The sequence below is a fragment of the Phoxinus phoxinus genome (genome assembly GCF_949152265.1).
Source record: "Phoxinus phoxinus genome assembly, chromosome: 21".
Classification (NCBI taxonomy): domain Eukaryota; kingdom Metazoa; phylum Chordata; class Actinopteri; order Cypriniformes; family Leuciscidae; genus Phoxinus; species Phoxinus phoxinus.
The window spans coordinates 16356792-16384750 of NC_136896.1; the positions used below are offsets into that span (position 1 = coordinate 16356792).

General features: G+C 39.8%; 2 protein-coding genes across 4 annotated transcripts; one reads left to right on the top strand and one right to left on the bottom strand.

The window, feature by feature from the left end:
• Positions 1–31: 31 nt before the first annotated feature.
• Positions 32–6105, bottom strand: LOC306989769 (putative endonuclease 4). 2 transcript variants are annotated; one of them, XM_079595749.1, is made up of 8 exons: positions 5774–6105; positions 3974–4154; positions 3366–3575; positions 2988–3167; positions 2757–2888; positions 2489–2593; positions 273–402; positions 32–181 (listed from the first exon to the last, which is right to left on the bottom strand). In XM_079595749.1, the coding sequence occupies exons 2-8, from the start codon at positions 4146–4148 to the stop codon at positions 121–123; spliced, it is 993 nt and encodes a 330-aa protein (XP_079451875.1). In that variant the 5' UTR covers positions 4149–4154; positions 5774–6105; the 3' UTR covers positions 32–120. The 2 variants fall into 2 exon arrangements, with proteins under 2 accessions (XP_079451875.1, XP_079451876.1); XM_079595750.1 differs by lacking the exons at positions 32–181; positions 273–402 and adding an exon at positions 2282–2297 and having other exon boundaries at positions 2471–2593; positions 5774–6046.
• On the top strand, positions 5091–27324 carry tnrc6ba (trinucleotide repeat containing adaptor 6Ba). Of its 2 annotated transcripts, XM_079595730.1 has the most exons (22): positions 5091–5363; positions 6508–6595; positions 9047–9068; positions 11797–12150; positions 12600–12626; positions 12746–15553; positions 16587–16751; positions 16876–17048; positions 17148–17219; positions 17318–17524; positions 17650–17769; positions 18031–18183; positions 18299–18409; positions 19149–19353; positions 19581–19724; positions 19834–20001; positions 20104–20244; positions 22400–22492; positions 22772–22987; positions 23135–23205; positions 23323–23462; positions 25228–27324. In XM_079595730.1, exons 2-22 carry the CDS (start codon positions 6539–6541, stop codon positions 25793–25795), a joined length of 6015 nt encoding a protein of 2004 aa, XP_079451856.1. In that variant the 5' UTR covers positions 5091–5363; positions 6508–6538; the 3' UTR covers positions 25796–27324. The 2 variants fall into 2 exon arrangements, with proteins under 2 accessions (XP_079451856.1, XP_079451857.1); XM_079595731.1 differs by lacking the exon at positions 12600–12626.
• The last annotated feature ends 635 nt before the right edge of the window (positions 27325–27959 follow it).

Here is a 27959-nt window from a genome sequence, read left to right on the forward strand (position 1 = left end):
ATTAAATGCTCAATTATTAAGATGCAGACTTACATAATCAGGGTAATGTTTATTATGCTTAAACAATAATAACTTCCTTTGGTGCCAAGGAGGCTGGCAACCCAGTAGATGTCCAATTCTTCACCTTTTTTCACAAAGCGAGTAAAGGAGCTCTATCTGTTCAGCATACTCAAAGCCTGGGCTAGAGAGGACGCAGATAAAAAAAAATGCAAGTCAATGATATCGGTTCATTTAATTCGCAACAAATTTTTTTTTTCCAACCTGAAACTTACCGACCGGGTGTTTCTAGAATCAGAGGGATATTATCCAGTCGAGGCTCATTCACAATTTCTCGGAAAGCAGTAATGCCTATTTGGCCTCGTCCAATGTCTTCATGGCGGTCCAGATGGCTGCCTAATGTTCCTTTTAAAGACAAATTATACAATCTCAAAAGAAGTAAGTGTAGCGCAATGACTGAGTATTGCACTCCAAGAATGTCATAATGTGTAGTGTTAAATATAGTGACAAATGTTACAGTCTCATAGTGCACCAGCAGGTGGCGGCGATGTTGCGTGGTTTGGGTTATGGAACCAAGATCCCGTGAAGTCTCGCGTGAGTTTGAGAGCCAGACTTCCCCGTGAGTGATGGTGTGTAATAACCATAACCATAGACAGTATATGGTAATAACCACGAGAGCTGTAACTAAAACGATTAACTCCTGTTTTGCAGAATAAATACACTTTAAATGTGCAACCCCCTTTGTGAATTCTTCATTGCACACTGGGAAGTCTTGCATAACAATGCTACTAAATATATATAATATGGAATATTCATATAGGCTAAACTTGTCACACTGTCATTGCAAAACCAATTACACCAATAGAGTCCTGCAGTGATGGATGTATTTTTGAAGTCTGGTTGTGAATACTAGTATACTATTCATACTACTTTTACCATATCTTTCTATGGTAGAAAATAGTAGCCTTGTATGCACGTGTATATTGAAAAAGGAAAGACAGTTCGGAAAAGAAAAAGTAAACATTTCAATTCGCTGACACTTATTGCTGAACCATTGCAGCATGAAAATGAGATTCAAGCTGCTCATCATCATAATTTTTTCACAATAAAGTAAAAGTTTATGCAAGTACAAGTTTGAAATTAATTTAATTAAATCCATTGAAGTCAATGGAGTTCATACTGGTAATTTTCATATTTGTTTGTATAAATGTAATCTAATGATATATTCAAATAAAATGATAAAAATAATATAAATAATTATATATAAATATTGATGAAAAAATATATATTATCTTGCATCACACTGGTTTTTGCTGTAGTTATTGAAAAATTAGAAATTTCGAAGAATTTCTCGTTTTTTATTTATTTTTTATTGTAATAAAACGTTTTTTAATGAATTAAAGGAACACGCTGACTTTTTGGGACTTTAGCTTATTCACCGTATCCCCCAGAGTTAGATAAGTCCATACATACCCTTTTCATCTCCGTGCGTGCCGTAACTCTGTCTGATGCACACACCGCTAGCCTAGCTTAGCACTAAGACTGGAGGTAAACGGCTCCAGCTAGCATACTGCTCCCAATAAGTGACAAAATAACGGCAACATTTTCCTATTTACATGTTGTGATTTGTATAGTCACAGCTTGTACAAATAACAAGGTCACATAAAACACAGCCATCTTCTATCCGTATACTGGGAACTATATTCTCAGAAGGCGAAGCACTGCTACTTCTGCGGAGTGATTTGCTCGCAGCACCCGAGAAGCCCCGTGGTGAAGAGCAGAGAGTTCACTCAGAGTGTTGTGCTAATCACTCCGCAGAAGTAGCAGTGCTTCGCCTTCTGAGAATATAGTTCCCAGTATGTACACACTAAAAAATGCTGGGTTGTTTCAACCCAATTTTGGGTCAAATATGGACAAACCCAGCTGTTGGGTTATATTTTTAAATTACATTTTTAACCCAACGTTTGGGTTTGTCCATATTTGATCCAAAATTGGGTTGAAACAACCCAGTAATTTTTAGAGTGATACGGTTAGAAGATGGCCGTTTCTCATGTGACCTTGTTATTTGTACACGCTGTGACTATACAAATCACAACACGTAAATAGGAAAATGTTGCCGTTATTTTGTCACTTATTGGGAGCAGTATGCTAGCTGGAGCCGTTTACCTCCAGTCTTTGTGCTAAGCTAGGCTAGCGGTGGGCGCGTCAGACAGAGTTACGGCACGCACAGAGATGAAAAGGGTATGTATGGACTTATCTACGCCCCAAAATTCGCCGTGTTGCTTTAAATCTCAAGGGGACTTAATACTGATGTTTATAATGTCGCATAATAAAACATGACAATTTCTTGAACTTGTGTTCACCACAGACTTTATTTCAGGCAATTAACCAAACCCCCATTGACTTTAGGACAATGGAACCATGTTGGCCTAAACACACACATAATTCCTGAAGCACTTTACATTGACAAGACCAAATGAATGCTACATACCTTTAGAGTCATTTAAATGAACGGCTCTCAAATAATGCAACCCAACCACACGGTCAAATTCATCAAGCATATTTTTTACTCCTCCAGGTGGTGAAATGTCATATCCTAAACAGAAGAGTATTACTTTATATATTTAATCAGCAGAGCTATCTTAAAGTAAAAAAAGTTAAGGTTTGTCATGTTAGGCCATACTTTTGATCTTTGTACCAAACTTATCTTTTTCCAAATAATTTGTGGTAATATCTATATATGAGACTTCACACCGTACCTGCTGCAAAAGCATGGCAAGTGTCCAGACACACCCCAGCACGTGTCTTGTCACGCACCCGGTCTATTATGCTTCTCAGTTCACTGAACTGCCCACCTACAGTGCTGCCCTGGCCACTCATGTTTTCAAGCACTATTGAGAGAAAAGAAAGAATATAATCCAGCTAAATTCACCAGAAAGCATGAACACAGTCGCACATTTTCTACAAATCATCAGGGTTGTATAGTTGACCTGTAATGACGGCAGGGGTTTGCTGGTGTGCGTGGTTAATAGCTTGGGCTATTTTCTCCATGCATTTCTCAGGGCTGGAGTCCAAAGAAGCTCCAGGGTGAAAGTTAAACTGACTGAGGCCCAGTGCACTGCAGCGACTCAGTTCATCCACAAGCATAGACTTGCTCTTACTGAACACATCTGGATTACAACATGCAGAGTCATTTGACATTCAGTCTTATATACAAAACATATGCAGCCAAGTATTAATTATTGACTAGATATTGACTAAATCAGCTGAGCTGTTTTTTTTAATATGCCAACCTTGTGGCTTCATCTTTAAATAATCAGTATTTGGTGGATGCACACAACCAGAGTGGGAACAGTAAGCGCACAAACCTTCTTTAGGGGAACCACAGTTCATCAAATAAGATCCATGTGGCAGGATGTGTATCGGATCGAAGCCATGTTGAGCACAGGCTTTTTGAAATTTAACTGCAGCAGCTGGATCAAGGGCTGGTCTGGTCCAGGAGCGCTGGGAGCCCAAGAAAAGGGCAAAAGCATGACCTCCCATGGTCACACTTGATTCGACTGCTTTCCATATTCCTCCTTAAAGTGATAGTTCACACAAAAATTAAAATTTTGTAACTACTTCCTCACCCTCATGTTGTTCCAAACCTGTATGAATTTCTTTCTTCTGTTGAATACAAGAGAAGATATTTTAAAGAATGTTGGTAACCAGACAGTTGATGGCACCCATTGACTTCCATAGTAGGAAATAAAATACTATGGAAATCAATGGGTTTCATCACCTGTCTGGTTACCGACCATCTTCAAAATATCTTCTTTTATGTTCAACAGAAGAAAGAAACTCCTACAGGTTTGGAGCAACATGAGGGTAAGTAAATGATGACAATGTTTTCATTTTTGGAAGAATATTTGTAAAATAGATATTCATTCAGGATTCAGCACAAACACTGCACTCAAAATAAAGCATCTTTGCTCACCTGATACTGAGACGTGAGCGCCTATGTATTTTTTCTTTGCCTTTATCTTTCTTTTCTGTGCCATTTCTTCTTCTCTGCTGCTCCCATCTGATAATTCTGCATCAGAATGTTGTAGCTCCTTTGTTTCAGTAACCTCCTCAATCTTTCTCTTCTTGTCTTTTCTTTGTGAGGCCATATTTTTCTGAGTCAAAAACATGTGATTAGACATACTTAAAACTATGAATAATAAACAACCTAATATAATGTGGTAAATCTAGACTGATGAAAACATTATTAATCCTGAACCAGAAATTGGTGTGCAATTTACCTCAGAGATTTATAGTGCAATAAATACAGAAAGATTTTTTTTCTAACATTTCAAATACTCTAGATTTAAATTGATTTTGGCTACTTTTATATTAGGGCAGGTCATTTGTGATCTGACATTATACATTTCAAATCATATTTTACACTGGAGATAATACAAAGACAGGAGCTTTCAACGTTGGATCCGGGGACCCCTATAGGGACCTCAAGAGAAAATGTGAAATGTGAAAATTCAGTGTTAAATTTCAGAAGGTTAAAGTTAACATTATGGAATTTTACATAATATTTGTTTCATTCTGCTTTCTATAAGAAAGAAAGAAAGAAAGAAAGAAAGAAAGAAAGAAAGAAAGAAAGAAAGAAAGAAAGAAAGAAAGAAAGAAAGAAAGAAAGAAAGAAAGAAAGTACAAATTATTTTATCCTATGGACAATTTTATATATCTAACAGAAGGGTAGAAAAAGCTTCAGATAAAAGCTGTATTAATGGCAACATAAAAGTCAATTATTTAATTATAAAAACATGTTGTCTTTATTTTTTTTATTGTATATCATAAAAATGGATGTTTAAAAAAGAACATCCCTGTACTAAAACATTATCTATATTTAAATAATGTGAAATTTGATAGACTGATGTAGCCATTTGACTGATGTTGAAAGAGAGACAGTATGTAACGTAACCGTACAATGAACAACCATTCCAAAAGAGCTAGATCTCACAATAAATAGTACATTGTTTTATTATAAGAACGGGCAAATAAAGAGTTATTGGACTTTTAATATTGAAGGTCAAAAATCTCCCTCGGCTGCCCCCCTTCCGTCAGACCTGTCCAGACACACACATTCACAACGAGCAGTAAAATGGCCGACCGTCAACCAACTGACTTTACAGCGCTTTAAACATAGATTCCGCCTCTTTCGTTTACATTATCGTATTTCATATTTAAAAACAATAGAAGGAGTGTTTTCATGACTAGCTATTCGATTTTGATGGAGTATTGTATTTCACGTTGCCTCAAACCCCATAAATTCGCACTTAAGCACTTTAGCTGTAGCTAGAAGACTAGCTGCGGTGCATGTAATTCCTGAGGTAAGTGCTTTGTTTTAAAAAAACAACTTATATAAAATGTTATTTGCTACCAATGTCAGTAATATGCATTTGAAAAACCGCAGTGGCGTCAAAGTATTTGTGTGTGATACAGTTTTTCCTCGTCGACATCTGTTAGCCACTAGCTCGATTGCTAGTTAAATTAGCCAGCCAGCTAGTTAGCATCTACTTGTTTGCAGGTTTAGCTTTCTGCTGGTCGGTCGTAAAAACATACTCGTTTTTATTTAGTCTGTACTAATTGATATGGACAATGATTGCATTAAATGAAAACACATATGAGTTTGCTTTATGGTTTTGGTGGGCAATGTATCCCGACTCACAGTCTATTGCTGTTGCGCCCCTTATTTGATCAAATGCATATTTATGCATGTCTTGTTTTGACGGTTGCTTACCTATTTGATTTGTGTTGCTATCCGTATGCAATTAATCGACGGCTTCAGGGGGAATTTAACGAAATTAACAGATTTACGGCTAGGATGTCATTTTCTTCTGCTAACAGACTAGCTAACGTTAACTCGGTAACAGGATTTGGCAGGACCACTAAAGCATAAGAGTTAACGCAATATTTCAGTTATTGCCGTTTAAACAGTTGATTTTTCACGAATCGTTCGGATAGCTGACGCATGGAATGTAATGTAATGTTATGTATTATTATCGTATATTGCACCGAAGGAAATGGGCGGGTGAACGGAGCGCCTGTCCGAAACTGCCCTGCCTGCCAACTGCAGGCTCGCAGACAGATTACAGCAATAGTTTCTCCCATTACCACTATCACAGTATGATTTTAATGGGCATCCGATTTATTACATGACACACGCAAACGCAGGTTGACCCTATAAGCAACATTCCTTTGAAGTTACGTATACAGTGATTTGTGATGGTATGATCATGTGAATGGTGCCGCTGTTGTGTCTCAGGCTGTTATGCATTTGGTTTGGTAACAAGGCAGCACCTCTTAGTGCCTGGACTGGTTGAAGGTGATCCTCGTCAAAAAACTGTACATTTTATCGATCCTTGGTACTGCGTACTCCGGATTAGACAGAAAAGGTCTATATATCCTTGAGAAGGTTTTACAGTCGAACCATATTGCTTTTAAACAGTATAATGAGCTCCATATCGTTTGTAGAAAGGAGCATCAGGAAAGGGAACAGCAGTTCATGGAAGACAAGAAAAGGAAAAAGGAAGATAAAAGGAAACGGGAAACCTCACAGAAGGTATTTGTTATTTATGTATGAATTAATTATTTTGGATTGTTAAATTATAGTAAATTAATGCACCTTGTGATGGTAATTAATACTGCAGGTGTGCATTAATTTTCAATAATTCAGTGTCCCAGGGTAAATTTTTCAGCATATGTGTGTAGAAAGTCACTCAAGCCTCCGTTACTAGTTTTTCAAATAACTAGTGATGTAGGCTTGTACTAAGCAGTTATTGGATTAACAAGTTTTTTTTATGTGTGGGACAGAGGGAGAGACAGTAAAAGTAATAGCAGAAAACATTTGAAATTGTCATCTTATTCTATTTTTTCTGTAGTTTATTTGCTTAGTTTTTATTGTTCTTTTGATGTGGTAGGCTGTAAAGGGCCATTCACACCAATAATGATAACTATAAAAATGATGATGATAACTATAGTAGCGTCCACACCAACGGATGATAATATTTACCGGTAGTTTATTCCAGAGCATGTGAGCGGAGCGGTAAAATTTCCTCGGTAGTTTCTGAAGATTCCTCTCCACTCGCTCAGTATCCAGAATGCTCCTTGTGATATGCTGGTTTATGTGAAATAAGCAATAGGTCTTAGGTTATGGAGTTCAAATATTGTTTTAATGAAGTTATGAACTCAATACATAGCCTAAATGCATCATAAACATCAAAGTTAAGAACAAAGGAGGAGGAGAAAGGGTTAGCAAAGATTAATTTTGTGATCTACTTGCAGTGCAGGTCTTTTTTATTGTTTGCTTATGGATAATAAGAAGTTTGACGCACCTTCGCAACGCTATACTGTTAACGAACATCCCGACATCCATACTGATGAGAGCGCCGTTTAGACGATTATGTAAATATGTGCTGCGTGCTTTCCTTTCAATAACAAAAAAAAACAGGCAATAAAAATGACAGTGGTGAGAAAACAAAAATGATGGGCGGCAAAATTGCAAGAAAAGCTTGCCAACTATAGGTTAGGATGTTGATATTGCAACTGTTCAAGTGTCAAGTAGCCTAAGTTTCATTCATAATGTCTCTCCTTTAATCCAATATAAAATGTCATATTGTCCCTCATAACAGTAGTATAACAAGCCTATGACCTAAGCTAGCTTAATTGTTATATACTAGTTTGACATGACATGAAATTAGTTTGTTTTCCACTGGAGATACACTTTTCAAAATAATATATTAATTTTAAGATGTAACGGTAATTTAAACATAGTCGTTGTAAAAATCTAAAGCAAAACATTAAATGCGCAAAAAAAAAAAAGTAAACGACTAGTATTTCCAAGTCAACTAGCAGCACCAGTATCTTTTAATTGACTAGTCGGCTAGTTTTACACATCCCTAATAGTTATCATCCTTGGTGTGAATAGACCTTAAAGGGATAGTTCCCCCCAAAATGAGAATTCTGTCATTAATTACTCACCCTCATGTCGTGCCAAACAAATTCGAAATACAAATTAAAATATTTTTGATGAAATACGATAGCTCAGAGGAGCTCCATTGACAGCTATTTATTTAATTAAGGCCCAAAAAGGTAAGAAAGACATTGTTAAAATAGTCCATGTGACTACATTGGTTCAACCTTAATTTTATGAAGCGACGAGAATACTTTTTGTGTGCCAAAAAAAAAAACTACCTTATTCAGTGATTTCTTCTCTTCTGTATCAGTCTCCGACGCGCGTTCATGATCACCATGATGCATGCGGCCGCTTAGGGCGGCGTCTTCCTCTGCTTGTATTTTTTATTATGTTTTGCATAACAGAACCATAACAACATATACATACAGATGATCAAAATGTATTCAACTATTAACTATTATCTACATTCATAATTGCATCAAAGAAAAAAATAAAAATAAATTATAAGTCATGTGTCAGAACGCCAGCTCCTGCATCATCACCACGCGGTGATCTCGTGAACGCGCTTTGGAGACTGATACAGAAGAGAAGAAACGACTGAATAAAGTCGATATTTTGCTTTTTTGGCACACAAAGTATTCTCGTCGCTTCATAAAATAAAGCTTGAACCACTGTAGTCACATGGACTATTTTAACGATGTCTTTCCTACCTTTTTGTGCCTTAATTAAATAAATAGCTGTCAATGGGATTTGTCGGATTTCATAAAAAATATCTTAATTTGAGTTCTGAAGGTGAACGAAGGTCTTACGGGTTTGGAATGACATGAGGGTGAGTAATTAATGACATAATTAATTTTTTGGGGTGAACTAACTCTTTAATGCTCTTTGCAATAGCTAAAATAGTGATAGAAAAATAATCAGCAGCCAATCAGAATCTGTCATTCGACAGCATCATGGTATCTGTCATGAAGATCTGCTTGGCACAAATCTATGAATGAATAAATTCAAGAATCAGGCCAGCAAACATTGTTCTGTACTTTGAGAATTTAAATATCCATTGTCATCAATAGTGACACTTTCCCCCCCCTTTTGTTTCAGGTTGCAGAGCAAAAAAATAAAGGTAACTACATTCTGTTGTCTTTTAAAGTGTGTTTTGTTATAGTTTTGGCTTTTTTTTTTTGTCAAAGCTTTTTTTAAACCAATCAGATTCAACTATCCCCCAACCCTCACCAACAAATCCGTGGGATTACATCCATGCTGACCAATGATTTCTATAATAATTAAAAATTGAAAAGTTGTATATACTTGCATGCTTAGTTGCTTACACACATACACTCGCACCTATATGTATATAGGTCCACACATTCAATGTAAAAATAAGATATATTTAAAAAACACTGGTTTGGCATCCATAGAGAGAAACAAAGTCAATAATAGGGCGTTATTTAGAAATAATCAAGGAATTGTTTTTCTGATCCTCTTATGAGTACCTTATCTTTTCAAGGCAAAGACAAGACATTATTTCCACTGGGCGTGAGTGGGTGGAGCAGCCTCCTTAAACTTTAGTATTGCTCTGCATGCTAACAAGGAAGAAAAAGCAAGGAGTTTACTTTACACATTGATGTTAATAACCATGACTTTTCCTGGGGCAACTCCAAATAACGCCACCAGGCATCTAACTGGTGTGGAGAACCGCTGAAAGAGTGTCAAATGCAGATCGCCAAAGCACCTTAATGGGGCATTGTCCTGAATATATGAACTAGTGAACCCTCAGCACATTGACATATGTTACACTAGAGACTAGTACCAGAAGGAACATTTGAAATAATTTAATTTTTGACATATGAGCTTTTTGTACTACTTTGAACTGAATAAGTGAGTGCTGAGCACACATTGATGAAGAGTTGACACTGTCCCATGTGTCATCCGAGAGTGGTCTGCCAAGATCGTCCTCCCTAATTTTATCTAAAGAAGATGCCTGACCTGTTATTAAATTATGTATGACAGAGATCAACCCTTAATATGTTGCATGAAAGAACATTTTTAATGCTTTTTAAAAATCTTTTTTGTTTGTACTGTGTGTTGATATGCTGAAAGTTACAGAGACAATGTGTCATTGTGCTGACAAACATGAAATGAAAAAGTGTGTCAGCTGTAGGGCTGCACGATTTGGGGAAAATGTCATATTGCGATTATTGTGGTTAATATTGCGAGTGCGATATAATATAGGCTACAAATGGTTTCATGAGTCAACTTGATTGGTTCTTAAGGAAAATGCCCTCACAGATTACTGATAATGCTGAAATGTGTATTTCTCAACTCAATAGCAACAACAACTAAATGCACAGTGTTTTCAAATTAAAATAATATTTTTTACAACATTAAATAATAACTTTTTGCATTACTGCAAACTTGTTAATTGTCTCAATAGTATAAAATAAATAGAAGTATAGAACAATAAATAAGAACATTTGTATGCTCATGAAAATAAGATATTTTGAACATTCTGTCCAGACAAACAGGGACATTTAAGCAGGATGTAACATATGCTTTGTATAAACTCAGTCTGTGAATAATTTTTGGTTTAAGTGTATTGTGATTGTCAAAACATTTTGGTAAACTTGGTTTTAGTGACAACATGGTACAATCATGACTTGTTGGCTACTGTTTTTATTATTGCTTGACATAAATTTCACGATTTCAATTCGAATCTTGTGATTTGATTCTGATCTTGATTCAATATCGATTCATTTGGATAAATATTAGGTAGCCTAACAGTAGATACATGTTCATTTTTCTCAAGAAAAAAAAATATCTCGCCTAATGCTGTAAACATGGCTACAAAGAACCCTGTCAGCTGGTATTATTATTAAAGGTTATAAATAACAACTCAATATTAAATATAATGTGTGTTTTTTTACTAGGCTATAATAACAACGTTACAATATTTTAGTAAGTAAAATTATAATAAATATTTAATATAGTGCACATATTTAGCAAAATGCTCCTCTATATATAATTTGTCTAGCCAACTAACGTTCTATCAAATGGCTTTCCTGAGGTAAATGTAGTAGCGGTATGTGACATTGTTCTCCAGCAGTTTTATCGACCTTCCTGCGGTTGAAAAACACTGATTGATCGATATTATTTATGAGGCATAAACATTTCGGTTGTAAACAAGTTGTACTGTATCTTTCAACACACCTATTGTTCATTTGTTTATTTACTATTAACTAGTAGTAAAGAGTAGGCTAAGACATGTTCGGTTCAGGACCACAATCTGTCACGTCACATTTACAAGCGCCAAAACGCTATTGTTTGAATTTCGTTATAAAATTGACAGAATCTAAGAGCTGAGAATTAGTTTCATATCAAAAGTAACCTTCTTTGTCTAGTCTGTCAGTGTCCTCTTTGCTTCGCGATTTTTCTCTGCATGAGAATGGGTGTGGCTGTGGCGTGTGAATAGTGTCAATTGCGTCAGTCTCCTGTGAATGGGTGAGAGTTGGCAGCCCTGCTCTCTCTGCTCAGTGTCGGTTATCTTATAGCCAAAATATCGCCATATAACAAAAGTAGAATTTTTTTTCTGCTCTTTTTTTATTAGTGGTGTAGAAAATGGGCAAAAAGATCTCAGAGAGAATGGGTTGTCATGTCCAAACATGCATTTTTTTATTTCATAAAATCGTAGCATTTTGCGTCATATAATCGCATAGGCTTGACATTGCGATATGATTAATCGTGCAGCACTAGTCAGCTTGTTAATGTGTAAAATCCATTTATTCTTTCCTTTACCTTAATGTAGCTTTTCTGCAGTTCTGCTCTCATTTGCTCCAAAATTTTCCACTACACAGTGCCAGAATTGACCAAGCCTCCATCTGCACAGTCTCCTGCCACCCCCAACTCAACTTTCCCCAGCCCTGGCCCCGTCCCCTCTTCAACCCCATCCGCTGCCACCCCGGCTGCTGGCGCCCTCCCTCAGGGTGGGAACAATGCTAAGCGGCCGGCGGTGGCCAACGGACAGCCCTCCCCCGGCACACAGAATTTCCAGCGCTACATGCCCCGTGAAGTGCCCCCTCGATTCCGTTCCCAGCCGGAAAACCAGAAAGTGCTACTGAAGAGGGGCCAGCCACCACTGTCCTCCATGCTGCTGGGGGGAGGCAACAGCGGGGGAGACAGCCCCAATGAAACAGTGGCTTCGGCCTCAGGTAAGAATCATCAATTGAATCATTTTAATAACAGAGATAGTGAAACTTTATACCTGAATTATATACTTGTGCATGTAAATGTACTTCATGATATCTAGCCTTCTTTTCTTCTAAAAGCTAACTTATTTTATGCAGCAGCACAGAGGATATATGTTAAAGGTGCTCTAAGAACTATGCATAAAATATCCCTGCTACCTGAGATGTCGGTAGACTAACCTAGGCTGTTTAAATTACACAAAATAGTCAGGGGGAGTGGTCTGCACTTTTTTTTGTAGCTAATCAAAAACACTCTGCCTGCAAATAATTTTGTGTGATCTGAATTGCTTATATATCTTTGAGAGAGGATTTTGTTTATCAAAATGACTAACATCTATAAAGGGATAGTTCACCCAAAAATTAAAATTCATGAAAATGCAGTTCTTCAAAATATCTTCTTTTGTGTTTCACAGAAGTCATGCAGGTTTGGAATCACATGGGTGAGTGATTGATGATTTTTTGGGGTGAACTATCCCTGTTTGTATAATATTGGTTTGGTTTATTTACATATAGAAAAGAGTCTGGCAGGTTCATAAAGAGTTTTGTGTTTTGTTTACAGATCCAAGCCAGGGCCCTTTGGGTCCAGCTGCTCTCTCACTGCCCCATACGTCATCCTCCTCATCAATCGCTGCTTCTTCAAATTATGCAAATTCCATGTGGGGGACCAGCTCTGGCAGCCAACCCCTCTCTCAGGGCAGGGAAAAGGTGATAGTGGACCGGTCAGACCTGGAGGAATGGCCTAGTATTGCTGCTGGGGATGGGTCAAAGGCGGGGGATACAGCAGGTACCGGAGGTGCAGACAGTAGTGGGTTTTTGAATTGCAGCGCCTCATGGGGTGAGAGGCATATCCAGCAGCAAGCGAAAGTTGTGGGAGGAGGGAACGGGAGGAAAGGAGTAAATTCCGGCAGCCCCTCCCCACCCACATCCTCTGGTTCACCCAATGAATGTATGCAGTCTGGTAGTGTTTGGGCTTCATCCTCCCATGAACTCATAGGGGGGAATGCAGTAGCAGTAGGCTCATTGCCCCCCATATCCAAAGCTGTCCCTCTCCCAGGGAGCTCCGATAGCTCCTTTGGTGTCAGCTGTGGGATTCCAGGTGCCAATTTTACCCCTAATGCCAATCCCTCTGCTTGGCCAGCCCTGGTACAGGACGGGGCTGGGACAGTTACAACAGAGGGGGGCTCCTCTTCCCTCCAAAGCTCATCTTTGTCTGCCAGCAACTCTCTTTCTGTGAATCAAGCCTCTCATCAGCACCAACTTCACCAAATGCAATCCAGAGACAGAGAGCCATCCAGTGGAGAGTGGGGTGGTGCAGCACTGGAACCAGGAGCAGGACCAAAAAACACAGGGGTGGCAGAGGGGGCTGATATGGACTGTGGAAGCACAGGTGGAGGGGATGGTTCAGCTTCCTCTTCCTCCTCCACCAGCTCATCATTGTGGAGAGCTCAGCCTTTCCCCTCAAACTCCAAAACGGGTGCCTCAAGGACTGAATCTTGGGAGGATGGAGCAGGGGGGAGCTCTGTGTCTGCCGAAGGCGGGAAGGCGTGGGGTTTTGCCAGCCAGGACGATCGAGGAGATTTGACAGGGGCAAGTGCGTGGGGAAAAGGAAGTGGTGGTCAGACCCCCGGGGGATCTCAGGGAGCGTGGGGTGGGGACCATATGTTGCTTGGGGAATGGGGGGCGTCCAGTGGGGTTGGGGGTGTCCGCAATCCAGATGGAAAAAATGGCTCAAGCAGTAACAGCAGCAGCAGCGGTGGTAGTGTCGGCAACCAGACGACTTCTACCTCCACACCTTCAACTATGACAAGAGCTTGGGACAATCAGAAAGAAGTTGGGGATGTAGGAGCAGGGGACTCAAGTGAGTGGGGAGGCCAGGTTAGCAAAGGTGGGGGAGGTACCTCATCCTCCAGTGGTGGAGGAAACTCCAAAAGTGGCAATCAGCGCCATGGCCACCACCGCACTCATCAGCCTCCCAACCCTGAAGTGGCCTTACAGAATCTGCTTAGCCGGTCTGACCTGGACCCCAGAGTGCTGTCCAACTCTGGTTGGGGTCAGACGCAAATCCGTCAGAATGTGGCATGGAATTTGGAAAAAGGTATTAAAGCAGCAGCACCAGGTGGGGCAAACTCCTCATCTACAATGAGTGCACCTGCCCACGCCCAACCGTACTCTGGTTCTACTGGCTCCACAACTACTGATCCATCGTCCTCCCCTCTGCTCCAAGGTGCAACTCTGAATGCCAACTTGAACTCAAACTCCATCCTCAGACCATCCGCTATTTCCCGTGAAGGTTGGGACAACAGTAGTAGCAACAGCAGCTCTTCTTTACATGCCAGAGGCCCTCCACCCTCGGGTGTGAATATCCAAAACCCTGGCGTCTCACAATCTGGAGGTGGAGGAGGTAGTTCAACTGGTGGGCAGGGCAAGCCATCCGGGGGTTGGGGAGGGACTGCTTCATCAGAAGGCCCAGGGAAAGGTTGGGACAGTGAGGGACATGAGTGGCGAGAACGTAGAGCAGGGAGCTCATCAGGCGGTTGGGGAGATATCCAAACACAGGGTACTCCATCAACTGGAGGAAGTGGCTGGGGAGACAGTCAGGAGGAGAAAAGAACAGGTGGATGGAAAGAAATGGGACGGGTGGATGCAGGCAATTGGGGCCCAGGAGGCAGCAATGACTGGGGAGATAATGAGCCCAAAACATGCAGTGGGGGTTGGGGGGATGGGAAGGGTGGTGGAGGTACTAGTGGGGACTCAGAAGTGGGTACATGGGGTAATTGGGATGAGGGAGCTTCTAGAGGGACGTGGGGAGCTAGAGGTACAGGGGATGGTGGAGACAAGGGTGGAAAATCTCACCAAGGCTGGGGTGGGAAGATGCACCCGTCACAGATGCCAAACAGCCAATTGGCCTCGCAGAAAGGCCCGGCACAGCAGCAGCAGCAACAACAATCACAGCCTCAGCAGTGTCAGTCGGTAGAAACGGGGGCCATGCAAGGAAGCTGGGGAAGACCGGCAGGTCCTTCAGCCCAGAGCCAAAGTTCAGGGTGGACTTCAGGACCTATACCCCAACTTTCCAGTGGCCCTGGAGACACTTCAGAGCCCAGCGGTTGGGAGGAGCCTTCTCCACAGTCTATCAGCAGGAAAATGGAGATTGATGATGGAACATCTGCTTGGGGTGACCCCGTCAACTACAACCACAAAAGTGTCAACTTGTGGGATAAGAACAATGCCCCATCTGGCCAGGCACAATCAGTGCCCCCTCAGCAGGGGCCCCCAACCCTGCAACAGCAGCCACCTGCAAGAATTCCAGCAAGCCTCGGCAATAGGGATATGAACCTTGCACAGTCAACAAGCAAGGGGCCTGGAATAGGTAAGTCACTTAGGCTTTTTCAGTGCTTTTTTTAAACCCTTTATGAAACATCAAAAAGCTGCATTTTTAATTGCAGTTATACCTAAAGGGTAGAGTTCCTTTGGTATGAAATGGATATTCAGTGTAGTAAAGGTGAAAATTGGACAGTCATTTAGGTTGATATTTTGAAGAACGAAAAGAGTGACATTAGATTTGAACTTAAGGGGCTTTCGCACCGGAGGAACCTTTTCATGGTTCCTAGAACTAGAGGTGGAAGTACCCAGATTTTAGCGTGTTCGCACCGCAGGAACTAGAACGCTCTAGGAACTCCTTTTGGAGGAACTAATTTAGCTCCTACTTCAGAGTAGGGTCTAAACCAGCACTATAGGAACTACCAGTTACATTAATGTACTCTGATTGGCCGAACGCACGCGAAACACCAGCACCTGACATTTTTTTTAAAGCTGTGTAAACACGCAGATTATAGCCTATATATTTACTCCACAAACTAACTCTACGAACATGGAAAACAGTGATAGATGGGCCTCTTAACCTTTACCTTAAGGAGAAAATCCAACGCAACTTTGAGGGCACCAAGCGAAACGCGATGTATTTCTGCTCAGCTAGCAACACTGGACATTAACCACACGGCATATGCTAATTCATTTTCATTACTGTGTCCTTTCTATGTATAATAGTTCTAATAATGTAATAGACAGGACTGTTAGACAGATCGTAAACTAATGAACACGGAGAATATGATCAGCACTATGTGATCAGCTTCTGTCGTTCTCAGCCCCATTCAAATAAAGGTCCTCTGTGCCGTCAAAATAAAAGTCACATTAACAAGCGTGGCTTACGTCACTTCAGAGTTCCTACTGGTGGTGCAAACGTAACCAGGAAAACGTTCAGTTCTCAGGGAACCACCCTCGTGGCTAGTTCCTAGAACTAAGTTCCTTGAACTACCTGGTGCGAAAGCCCCTATTGTTTCGCTTTTTTTGTAGCATACCATAGAACTGTATTTATTAAAGCATTTCCTTTGTTTATCTTTTAGCTTCTTCTGGATGGGGAGGTAATGGCTCTCCTTCCAGTCCATGTGTGGACAATGGTACTGCAGCGTGGGGAAAACCTACTAATGTGCCCACTGCTTGGGGCGACCCTGATGACACCGGCAAGGCATCAGGTTGGGGGGATCCCTCCCCCAATCCAGTGAAGTCTGGTGAGTGGATCATTTTTGTCCTAGTGATGATGGTGTTTTGAATAAATGAAAGTGTTTTGAATTAAAACTGATCCTGAATGTATGCATACTTCTGAAATTTTTAAAGAGACGTTTTATTTTACAGGTTCAAAGTCTATGCAAGAAGGTTGGGGTGAAGGAGAGGGCTCAGTCAGTGCTTCACGTCACTCTAGCTGGGAGGAGGAGGATGAGAGTGGTGGTGTATGGAACAGTGCAGGTTCCCAAGGCAGCAGCTCCTCCTACAACTCTGGAGGCTGGGGAGCAAAGAAGGGCAACAAGGTATGTCAGTTGTCAGGCTAGGTTCAATATTCATGCAGATCTGCAATTAAAGTTGCTTATGCTTACTAGTTACTGAGTGTTCCATCTAATTTTCTTCAGGGCTCCATGAAGGGGGCAGGAGACTCTTGGATGAACCCAATGACAAGACAGTTTTCAAACATGGGGGTTCTGGTGAGAAATTATGAAAAAAAAAATTGTTTTTAGATAATATAGTTTTAGGTTCTTAAGTTTGGTTTATGAGGTTCACCAATGTGGATATTTGTTATTAGGGAGAGGACCCCAGTGGTCATTCCTTGGATCTGGCCCCTGGTCCTCCACAGGACAAAAAGATGGAAGGAGAGAAGCGTGGTATAGGCTTGAATGAGTACAATGGAGAGATGCGTAAAGGAGGACGTGGAGGGGGAGTAGGAGCAGTCTTCCGTTCACCTGGTTCCAAAGAGGTGGGGGCTTGTGAACCTGGGCCTTACTATGACAAGGTATTTGCATTTCCTTATGTTTCTGTAAATAGTGTTTCGTTAGCCCTTTATTTCTTATTGACCTCTTTAATCTGAATCTTTGTGGTCACTTTGATTAACTGTTTTCCATTAATCTTTTTCCTTAGGCGAGTGGTCAGTTGTTTAGTAGCGGTGGAGGGATGGCACAGTCCAGGCACCAACCAGGGGTGCCGCCCATCAACCCATCAGTACGAGCGCAAGTGCCTCATCAGTTCCTGTCACCTCAGGTACTTGATAATACTGTATCTATTATTTAATATTACTTCAGTAGTTTACAAAACTGTTATGTTGACAGACAGGTCAATATAGTGGTGGACATTTTGTTTAGGTTTACATTTTTTTTTTTTTTCTCAAAAGTACTGTGCACTGATTATGCACAATAGGATTTCACAGTTTTTTAAGATAAACTGTCAACTAAAGCAATGCAGCTGGCTGGAATGCAAGTCAAAAGTGATCCTTGTTATAGAACTAACTAATTTTTGCTGCAGGTGCCAGGCTCTGTGCTAAAACAGATGCCTCCTCCCAGTGGAGGTGTTGGAGGTGTTGGAGGAGTTGGAGGAGGCCTCTTTACTCCACAGCTTTCCCCACAGCACATTGCCATGCTCAGCAGCATCTATCCACCTCATATTCAGTTCCAGCTGGTGGGTAATTCCTGTTGCATGCACAGTACTTCATCTAGCAGGCCAGACTCACAATACACTCCCTAGAGTTCTGTTTGTTTTTTCTTTTGAAGTTTTGACTTGTGATTTCTTGCAGGCCTGTCAACTGCTTCTGCAACAGCAACCGCAGCAACAACAGCAGCAGCAGCTGCTGCAGAACCAGCGCAAGTTCCCCCCAAACGTACGTCAACAAGCAGACCCCCAACAGGTATGGTCTTCACCTCTTTTTTTTCTCTCTTTTTTTTGCAAACAGGACCGTATCCAAGAGACTAGTTACTGCCAAAAGATAGTAGAACTTAATTGGGTCCGTTCACATGAAGAGTAATTGCCTTAATTGCTAGAACAATTGCTAAAGACAACCCGGGATGTTATACTCTACTCCTCGAACTCTGAATTGTTTCTAAGGCAGTACTATTAATGCCAAAACAAATCTATGAAATATATTAGTAATCAATAGACAAAATCACAATACAAAAAGTAATAGTCTTTATGCAAATGCCTTATTGATAAATTATAGTTTATTTAGAGGGGCATTAGATAGTAACTCTATGCTAGCTACATGAAACTGTATATCTGTCATTTATTTGAATTTTTATTGACCGTTATATTACAGTTATAATGTCGATTTGTGCATTTTTGGACTCATTTCAGCTTGTATACTGTTATATTTCTTATTCAAGTAACTTTTTTTTAAAAGAAGCAAACAGCCTTTTGCTTCCATATAAACTCAATATTTATAAGACTCAATATTTGTGTGAATTTGTGACACAAGGTGATACTGTAGTTTGAAGTCAAACAGCATAGCAGAACAAATAGCAAGATGCTGTTTGTTGTCACCCTTTCTTGTAATGTGAAAATGAAATGAGGATTGGTGTTTAACCCTCCACAGTTGTGGACAGTTGCCTAAGAATTGCTGCTGTTGTTGAATCAGTTTTTTCCCTCTCCAGCTTGCCAGAATCATGGCTGTTCTTCAGCAGCAGAGACAGCAGCAGCAGCAACAACATTTGGGAGGTACAGGGGGTGGCTCCAAACTTTCTCCTTCTCACCTTGGTGGGAGTGGCCCAAAGATGCCAATGTCGGATCCCATCTCACACCCTGGCTTGGCAGGATCTGTTGCAGACCTGCATCAGAAAACACAAGGAACTTATTCCGGTGAGATCCGATATGGATTTTTCATGTCGTTTTCATATCCATTTTTCCAATATGGTCTTCAGACACTTGCTAAATGCTAAATATCAGCAGATATATCATCCTTAGCGATATATTGAGCGATACATTGATCTACCATATACGGTATATTGGTGTCAATGCATGTGGGAACTTGATGTTGTTGTTTTTTTTGTAATATGCCTGTTTCTGTCCCATTCTGTGTCTTGAAGGGTTTGTGCCTGGAGTGAACCTCTCCGGTCTGGAATTGGGTCCCATGGTTAAAGACAGTGGGGGGCAGCAGTCTCGTTTCAAGTGGATGATGGAAGGTCATTCCCCATCCCCCTCACCTCCTGATAGCACTCTCCATAAAAATGGTGCATTACTTTTTTTGCGACACCTACAAAGTTTAGTTATACAAAGGAGTTTATTTACAAAGTCTGATACAAGTTTGACTGTAAGTACTTGTTTTCTTCCGATATATAGGTCCTATTGCTGCTCCTCTCAAAATGAGAGGTGGTTCCCCATATTCCCAGTATGAGATGCTGGGAGGTGAGGGTTTAGGTGTGCCTCCTCAAGGGCCATCAGATCACTGGCACAGAAGTCCTGGAAACAAGATGGGCACCAAGACTGGCACATCTAGCTGGCCTCCAGGTAAACAATGATTCACATCTAAACATTAAAAAACAACAACATTTTAATCTTCATTACTTGTGAATACATCCATAATGAATTTAAATGTGCTTTTCGCTTCAGAGTTCCAACCAGGAGTGCCTTGGAAAGGAATTCAGAGTGTGGACCCTGAATCTGATCCCTACATGACACCTGGAAGTATGCTGGCCTCATCGATGTCAAGCCTCAATGACACTGAGCACCAATTGCTAAGAGACAACACAGGTACGTTGTCTACAAAACTGATTTCAAGAATTTAAAGGGATAGTACACCCAAAAATGAAAATTCTGTCATTAATGACTCACCCGTGTCGTTCCAAACCAGTAAGACTTTCATTCATCTTCAGAACACAAATTAAGATATTTTTGAAGAATTCTGAGAGCTTTCTGCCCCTCCATTGACAGTCTACGCAATTTACACTTTTCGGAAAATACACTGATAATGTATCCTTGGATTTGTCCCAGGATCGTTTGATTTTGGTTAATTTACATTGCCAATGATTTTCTGGAATCTGTGCGTGCATTCACACATCTTGTATAGACCAGGGTTATTATAGTTTTGCATTATTCATTAGTTTTTATTTTTATTTCGTTTTAACTTTGTGTTTTCAAATTCAGTTTAGTTTTAATTAGTTTCTAACGTGAGTTTACTAGTTTAGTTTATTTTTTATTTTTTGAAAATGCTTAGTTTTAGTTTAGTTTTAATTAGTTTTAGTATTAGTTTTAGTCTTTTTTTGACGATTGTATTGCTTCCGCTAAGCTTCCGCCAAAGAAAATAGTGTGCTCCGTCTACGGTTAGAATTCTGTGAGTCCATATAGCAACGCTCTGTTTTTCATGGCAACGGTCTGTTATCAAGAAATAACAGACCGCATTCTACATTGGAATTCAACCAAGCCATGTAATAAAACAAAATACAAACTTAAAAAGGATGGGACAAATGGGCAGCCAATGTAGATCAGAAGGCCGTTGAAAAAGAAAAGAAATAAAGTATTAAATCCCGAGATGTATCGAATCAAAAGGTACGTCGGTCCATCGGGCATTTGCCCGGAATGCCAGATTACCATTCCAGCCCTGCAGCTTATAACGTTAGTGTTTTGACAACGACAACACAAGTGCATTTTAAGTTACCTCAAACTTGCGACTAGTTAACTTTTTAAAGAAGGCCCAATTGCTTCTCATATGAACATTATATTCAGAGAATATAAAATATTTGTATACCACTTTTTATGTGTGTGATTGTGTAAGTGATTGTGTAAAGGTGTTCATGAGATACCAACCTTTTGCGAACTTGCTTCAACGTCGCGTCGAACACGTTCACATGGAGACGTTCTCTGGAGACTTGAGAGGAGGGGAGGGGTGTGTGACTGTGTGTGTGTGTGTGTCGCGCGCATGCATGCGAGTGACAGAGAGATGGAGGGAGAGCAGGGAAAGGAAACACAGCTGAGCGAATTCTCTGCGTGTTTTTAAATAGCGTCGAAGGAAAGACATTGACAAAGACGAAAACTAAGGACATTTACTCTATAATTTTATTTTAGTTAGTTTTGTCAACCACACATTACAGTTTTATTTAGTTATCGTTTTTTTGTTTTGCCTCGTTTTTATTTTTATTTCAGTTAACGACAATGTTTTTTCCCATCTAGTTTTCGTTTTTTCGTTCGTTTTCGTTAACGATTATAACCCTGGTATAGACCCGTGACATCAGAATGTGACATGTAATGTCTTTGCAGCGTCTTAAGTTTGCTTATGATCTGCGATTTCTCTCTGGAAAGAACATGCTCATGCATTCTTTTTACTGATTCGATCATAAACTAGTGCATCGCAAATGTTATGAAATACAATGTTGCAAAATCAAGCAGCATAACAAGCTGTTTTGTACAGCTGTAAATAGCTGAAAGTGAGTGACTCTGGAAGCCAGACACAATAAAATTACAAATGGCTCTAGTGTCTCTTCAGAAAATTTGAACTAAACCACTCAATTCATATGGATTCGTATTACGAACTTATTGAAGCATCGAAGTTGTAGTTGCGTAGACTGTCAATTGAGGAACAGAAATCTCTCAGATTTCATCTTCATTTGTGTTCTAAAGATGAAACCAAGTCTTACGGGTTTGTAGTGACATCAAGGTGAGTAATTACTTTGAAGCTTAGTAATTTATTTCAAATGGTTTTCTCAGATCATAAGAATTGTTCTTTCTCTCAAGAGGGTCTAAACCTTTGACTGGTAGTTTATGATAACGTTGATTTCTTCTTTCAAGGGTAGTTCCTAGAACAGAGACATACATAGAGCTCTAAGCTTAGAATTTTAGAAGTTATTTACATATTCATGTAAATACTAACAAACAACTCTTGTATTTTGCATTTTGCTTTTTTTTGGCATAGAATCAAATCCCTCCCTCAACACCTTGCTGCCTTCACCTGGTGCCTGGCCCTACAGTGCCTCAGAGAGCCCCCTCAACAATGCACACAACCCAGGTAAAACCAAGCACTCTTTTCACTAGATGTCACTTTTTATTTGATTTGCTTTCAGAGAAGCCCCATACAACCTAATTTTGGCGCATTTCCACTGCGTGGTACAACAACAAAAAGTACTACGGTAGGTACTGTACACTGCGGAAACCCCCCCAAAAGTGAGCCGTACCATGCAGTAGAAAAGCGCCATTTGTTTAGCTCTGTACTGAATTCCATTATTTTGTTTTTTCTTTCTAGTTTCAACTCTCTGAATATGTTGTGCTTTATTTTCTGCTCTCACAGCTAAGTACACAGACTACAAGCCCAGCTGGCCACCTGAGCCCATAGGGCACAACAAGCCTTGGAAGACCAATCGCAACAGCTCTCATCTGCCACGCCCACCTCCTGGACTGTCCCATCAGAAGCAGCCCTCCGTTTCTCCCTGGACGGGAGGAGGCCCACGATTTGGTAGAGGCTGGGGTGGCTCTGGAGGCAGCCACGAAAACAGATTTGGGCCTGGTAATACCACACCTTAGGAACTGAAAAACATTAATGAAAATCACAAGTATTAATTAAAGCACTATTTAGACATTCACTCAAGTAAATTCAACCTGCTTTAACTTTTATTAAATGACCAGATCATAAATGGTCTCTCAATCTATGTAGGATCTGCGTGGAGTGATGGAGGAGCCTCTAAGGGGAGCTGCTGGCTGGTGTTGAGTAATCTTACCCCTCAGGTATCCATGTTATGCATTATGATGGAATTTTGTTTTTAGAAATAGACAAATTTTCTGTTGTTTTTCATTGATTTATCAAATTTTAATGCAGTGAATTGTATAATTTGTTCTCTGCAGATTGATGGCTCCACTTTGCGGACTATCTGTATGCAGCATGGGCCGCTTTTGACCTTTCACCTTGGTTTGACCCAAGGTAGTGCTCTGATTCGCTACAGTACTCGCCAAGAAGCAGCCAAAGCCCAGAGCGCACTTCACATGTAAGTGTCTAAAAAACCACATCCTGACCCAGATCCATCAATATAATGGTGATAATAGTAAATAATAATAATATTTTTTTCCCCATAGAATTTGAATTTTTCACATTTTAGCTCTAAATAACATTTAGTTATGAAAACCTGTTCCCACCTCAGAGTAAAAGATAAAAAGGTATTTTTGTGAGCGTTTAAAATAAGTCATATTGTGAGATAAGATCGCAATTATGAAAAACTAATTGCAAGAAAGTTACAATGAGAGATATAATGTCACAAAATAATTAAGGCACATTTACCAGAAACAAAGGTGCAGTTGCATACAAGTTTTTTTGTGAGATATAATATCACAATTGTGATCTCCGACAGTAAACTGATGCCTCGTTCTGCTTTGTAAACGGGCGCTTTGCCGCATCCAGGGTAAACAGCTGTTGCGACGCGAGCAACAACGGCCGTGTCCGGTGTAGACACAGTGTTAAAGCTCATTCTGCCTATTACACCACATTACAACATCAAGCATTATTCCAATAATTTATATAATTATAACACTATAGGGCCATTTTGCATTATGAGTAGTTTTTGTAATTTTTACTGATTACTTATTTAAAATTGTATTTAAGTAAAAGTACTGTACTTATGTAATTAAACATGTTTTCATTATGGTATTATTACTTTTACTTCAGTAAAAGATCTGAATACTTTCTTCCTTCACTGGTAGAGACTATAGGAATTAAGACTAATAATAGAAGATAACAAGGTTTTGCCAGTTGCACTTTTGATATATTTATTGATACAAGTTATGTTTTATATAACATGACTAAATAAAAAGACAAAGTCATTAGTGAAGATTATGCAACAGTATTTAGAATAGAACATGCAATAATCATTCTATCGTTCACCCTTCCACCATTACATATGTCACACAAGTGTTTGATCACCACATTTGAGTGATCTTTGCAAAAAATGTGTTTATATATTCGGTTTATGTATACTGTATTCTATATACAGTACCAGTCAAAAGGTAAATAGAATTGACTGGTTCTGTATTATAATATACTAGGGCTGCGCAATTTATCGAAATATCGCAAATGTATATATCGCAATATGCATATCGCAACAGCTTGCAATAAATGGGGTCATGAACAAAAGACAAAGTTTTTTAGCTTTAATAAGTATCAGGATATATTTAATTCATACAGTGAAAAGTAAGCAATGTTTTATTTTCATATTTTATGATTCAGTATCTTTTATTAAATAATCCTAATGTAGGATAACCTGAAACCCTGTGGTTTACACTGATGTTAAAATAACACTTCTTATGCTACAGTAAAACACTGATGTTCACTTTCAGAAGTTATAAGGATGTTTTCTTGTCATAAGAAGATTGTGAAACATGTAGGTTATTTCATTTTAAATATATTTTAAAGATAATTTAAGTTTATTTTGCACACTTTAAGCATTATCGTATCGCATATCGAATATCGCATTATTTAAGGAGTTATCACATATCGCATTTTTCTGCAATATCGCACAGCCCTATAATATACACATAAATAATATCGGCCGATATATCGATATTGGGCTTTTTTTACTCCCTAATATTGGTATCTGCCCCCAAAAATCCATATCGGTCGGGCTCTAGTATGTATGGTCACAATTGACAAACAGTTGAAATGTCCGATTTCAATATATTTTGTTTTACGGTGTGGCAGAAATGGGCTTCCGTACAATGGAGATTTCTTCCTATCTGTAATCTGTAAAATTTTCACCCTAGGTGTGTTTTGGGCAACACCACAATCCTGGCCGAGTTCGTGAGTGAGGAGGAGGTTGCTCGTTATTTTGCACATTCCCAGGCAGGGTCTGGTGGAAGTGGCAGCGGAGGTGGCGGAGCCGGTGGTGGGGCCGTCTCCGGGCCGGCGGGCGTGACTGGATCATCGGGGGCCGGGGCTGTGGGTACAATCAGTGCTGGGGGTGGCGAGCGAGAACGGGCCGGAGTGGGAAGCATGTCAGCAGGAGGAAACAACAACAGTGGCGGAACTGGGCCTTCTGGCACTACCTGGCAGAGTTTGGATGGCACAGGCAACTCCGCTGACCAATCCTCTGCCCAGGGAGCAGGCCTGGGCATTTTTGCCCAGTGGAGCAGCAATGGTGGTGGGGGCAGTGTGGGCAGCAACACAGGGGGTGTTGATCCCGGCAGGGTAGGGTTGTGGGGCGGCATGACTCCAGGGTACACAAGCAGCAGTCTATGGGGGTCTCCAGCCATGGAAGATCGGCACCAGATGAGCAGCCCTGCAGCGTTGTTGCCTGGAGACCTGCTGGGTGGAGGTGCAGACTCTATCTGACTGATGCAGCAACACACGCGCGCACACAAAACAGATATATAAATATCAGTTATCCTCCTATATTATCACAAACAGACGCAGGAATATAGGAACATTAATCAGAATACAGGCAATTCGCGCACATGCCTTCTGTCACTCGGAAGGGTGCATATTGCATACACATCCAAGTATTTAGTATACATTCGTAACACTTATGTAGACGAGATTGAAAGGTAAGCACTCAAACAGCAGATGCAGATAAACACTTAAGTGCTGAGAGGCAGGCCGACTGCATTACGAAACCTAGCAAAATGCATTAAGACAAAATTATATAGATGACACTGGTTACAAATGTAAACTCTGTCGTTTTTACCTGAGCAGTGTTTCCGAGCTCCCCATAATGCGATCGCCGCAACACGGAAACGTGGAGGAGCAGTGTGTGAAAGAAAAGCAGTACAGATAGATACACACGCACGCACGCACACACACCAACACATCCCATTTCTCCTTACCCTTAAATGAAGACTTCATGCAAGACTTGAACAGGACATGCAAACAGTTGGACTTAAATACTGACTCAACTGGATGAATCCTAAACCTTGAGGTCATAAAGATCACACTCGCATACTGAGACGCTCTCACTCAGGCGTGCACTGTAAAGGAGAAACCAGACAAAAAAAGGACAAAAATATGCATCATACAATGTTTGTTGAACTCTCACGTTGTTTCGGCTCCCATTGTCATGCAAACTCAAATTACTCAAACACTGTTCTGATGTCTGACAAACTGTGTCTCGTTGTCTTTTGTTTTCTTTTAAATGATGGTGAAATCCAGAAATGTTTTTTTCCCAAACGCTGACCTCGTTTTTTTTCCTTCTTAATCGAGTATGTTGTCATAATGACGATCACTTGGATGTTACTTAGCTGTACAAGGTGCCCTTTCTGCCTGTTTGCGCATGAGTGAAGTCCCAGGTAAAGGTGGTGACGTTCAGAGTGTTTGCAAGGCATTGATGAATGTGTGGCAGCCAGAGATTAACAAGCGTGGTGCATTTACAAAGATCAGTGCTGGATTTAGGGAGGTGAGTAAATGTATGAGTGACAGCTTATTTCAGGTGTTTGATGTCTATGTGTGCATGATATGTATGCAGGTGTGGCTGTGTGTGTGTGTGAAGAGAGAGTGTAGACAGCAAGTTCAAGAACATTGGCACTAATGAATATTTCTTAAGTTGTGGTTTTAGCAGCCTTTTTTTGTTTTATATATTGTCTGAATTGCAATAATTATAATAAAGAAAAAGATTTTTTTAGAAGATGCAACCAACTGAAGGCATTCATACTGAAACATGAAACATGCCAAACCTTATTGTACCAAGCTGAGCTGGATGGGTGTTTTAGGAACACTCAAAAGTTACCAGTTGTTTATTTTTGTTGTTGTGTACCATTATAAATTAAGGCGGGCTTTATCACTCGTGTTCAGGTTTTTTTGTTTCTGATTTTACAAAAGAAAATTAATTTAAAAAAAAGAACAAGACAATTAATAAAGGTTGAATTTAATTTTGTTGTCAGTTGTGTGAATTTTCCTTTATATTGTCAATTCTGTTTAATAGTATTCACTCTTTTGTACTATAATATTTCAGGTTTGTAAGGGTCACTGTTTTATTTACAACCTGTTTAGAATAGATGAACTAGCCTGGTCCTTGTTAAATAATTTACTTTAGACCAATGATTCTCAAGCTTTATATTCTTTATAAAAAAATATCCAAGTTATACAGTTGTTTCACGTGACTCTAGAAATTACTTTTAATATGAGACTTCATTATATATCCAAGCCAGTGGTAACCTTGGTTTTTCAAATAAAGGGGAAAAATAGATTTATAGCCTCTTGGTTGATAACCATTGGTTTAGAGTCATATTAATGTTTACCTTTTTTTTTTTTTTTTTTTTTTTTTTTTTTGCATTACTGACTGATTTTACATTATCCCAATTATTACACAGTTACCTACCAAACAAGAAAATACATAAAATATTACTTTTTAAAATATGTGTATCTTTTTATGTAGGCTACATATAAATGTATACCAGAGTAGGCTACCAAAGCTATCAAATCCATTTTTTTGTATTTTAAATGCTAAATACGTCTTTACATTACCATATGTATATACAAAAAAAAGTGATTTCTAATATTATTT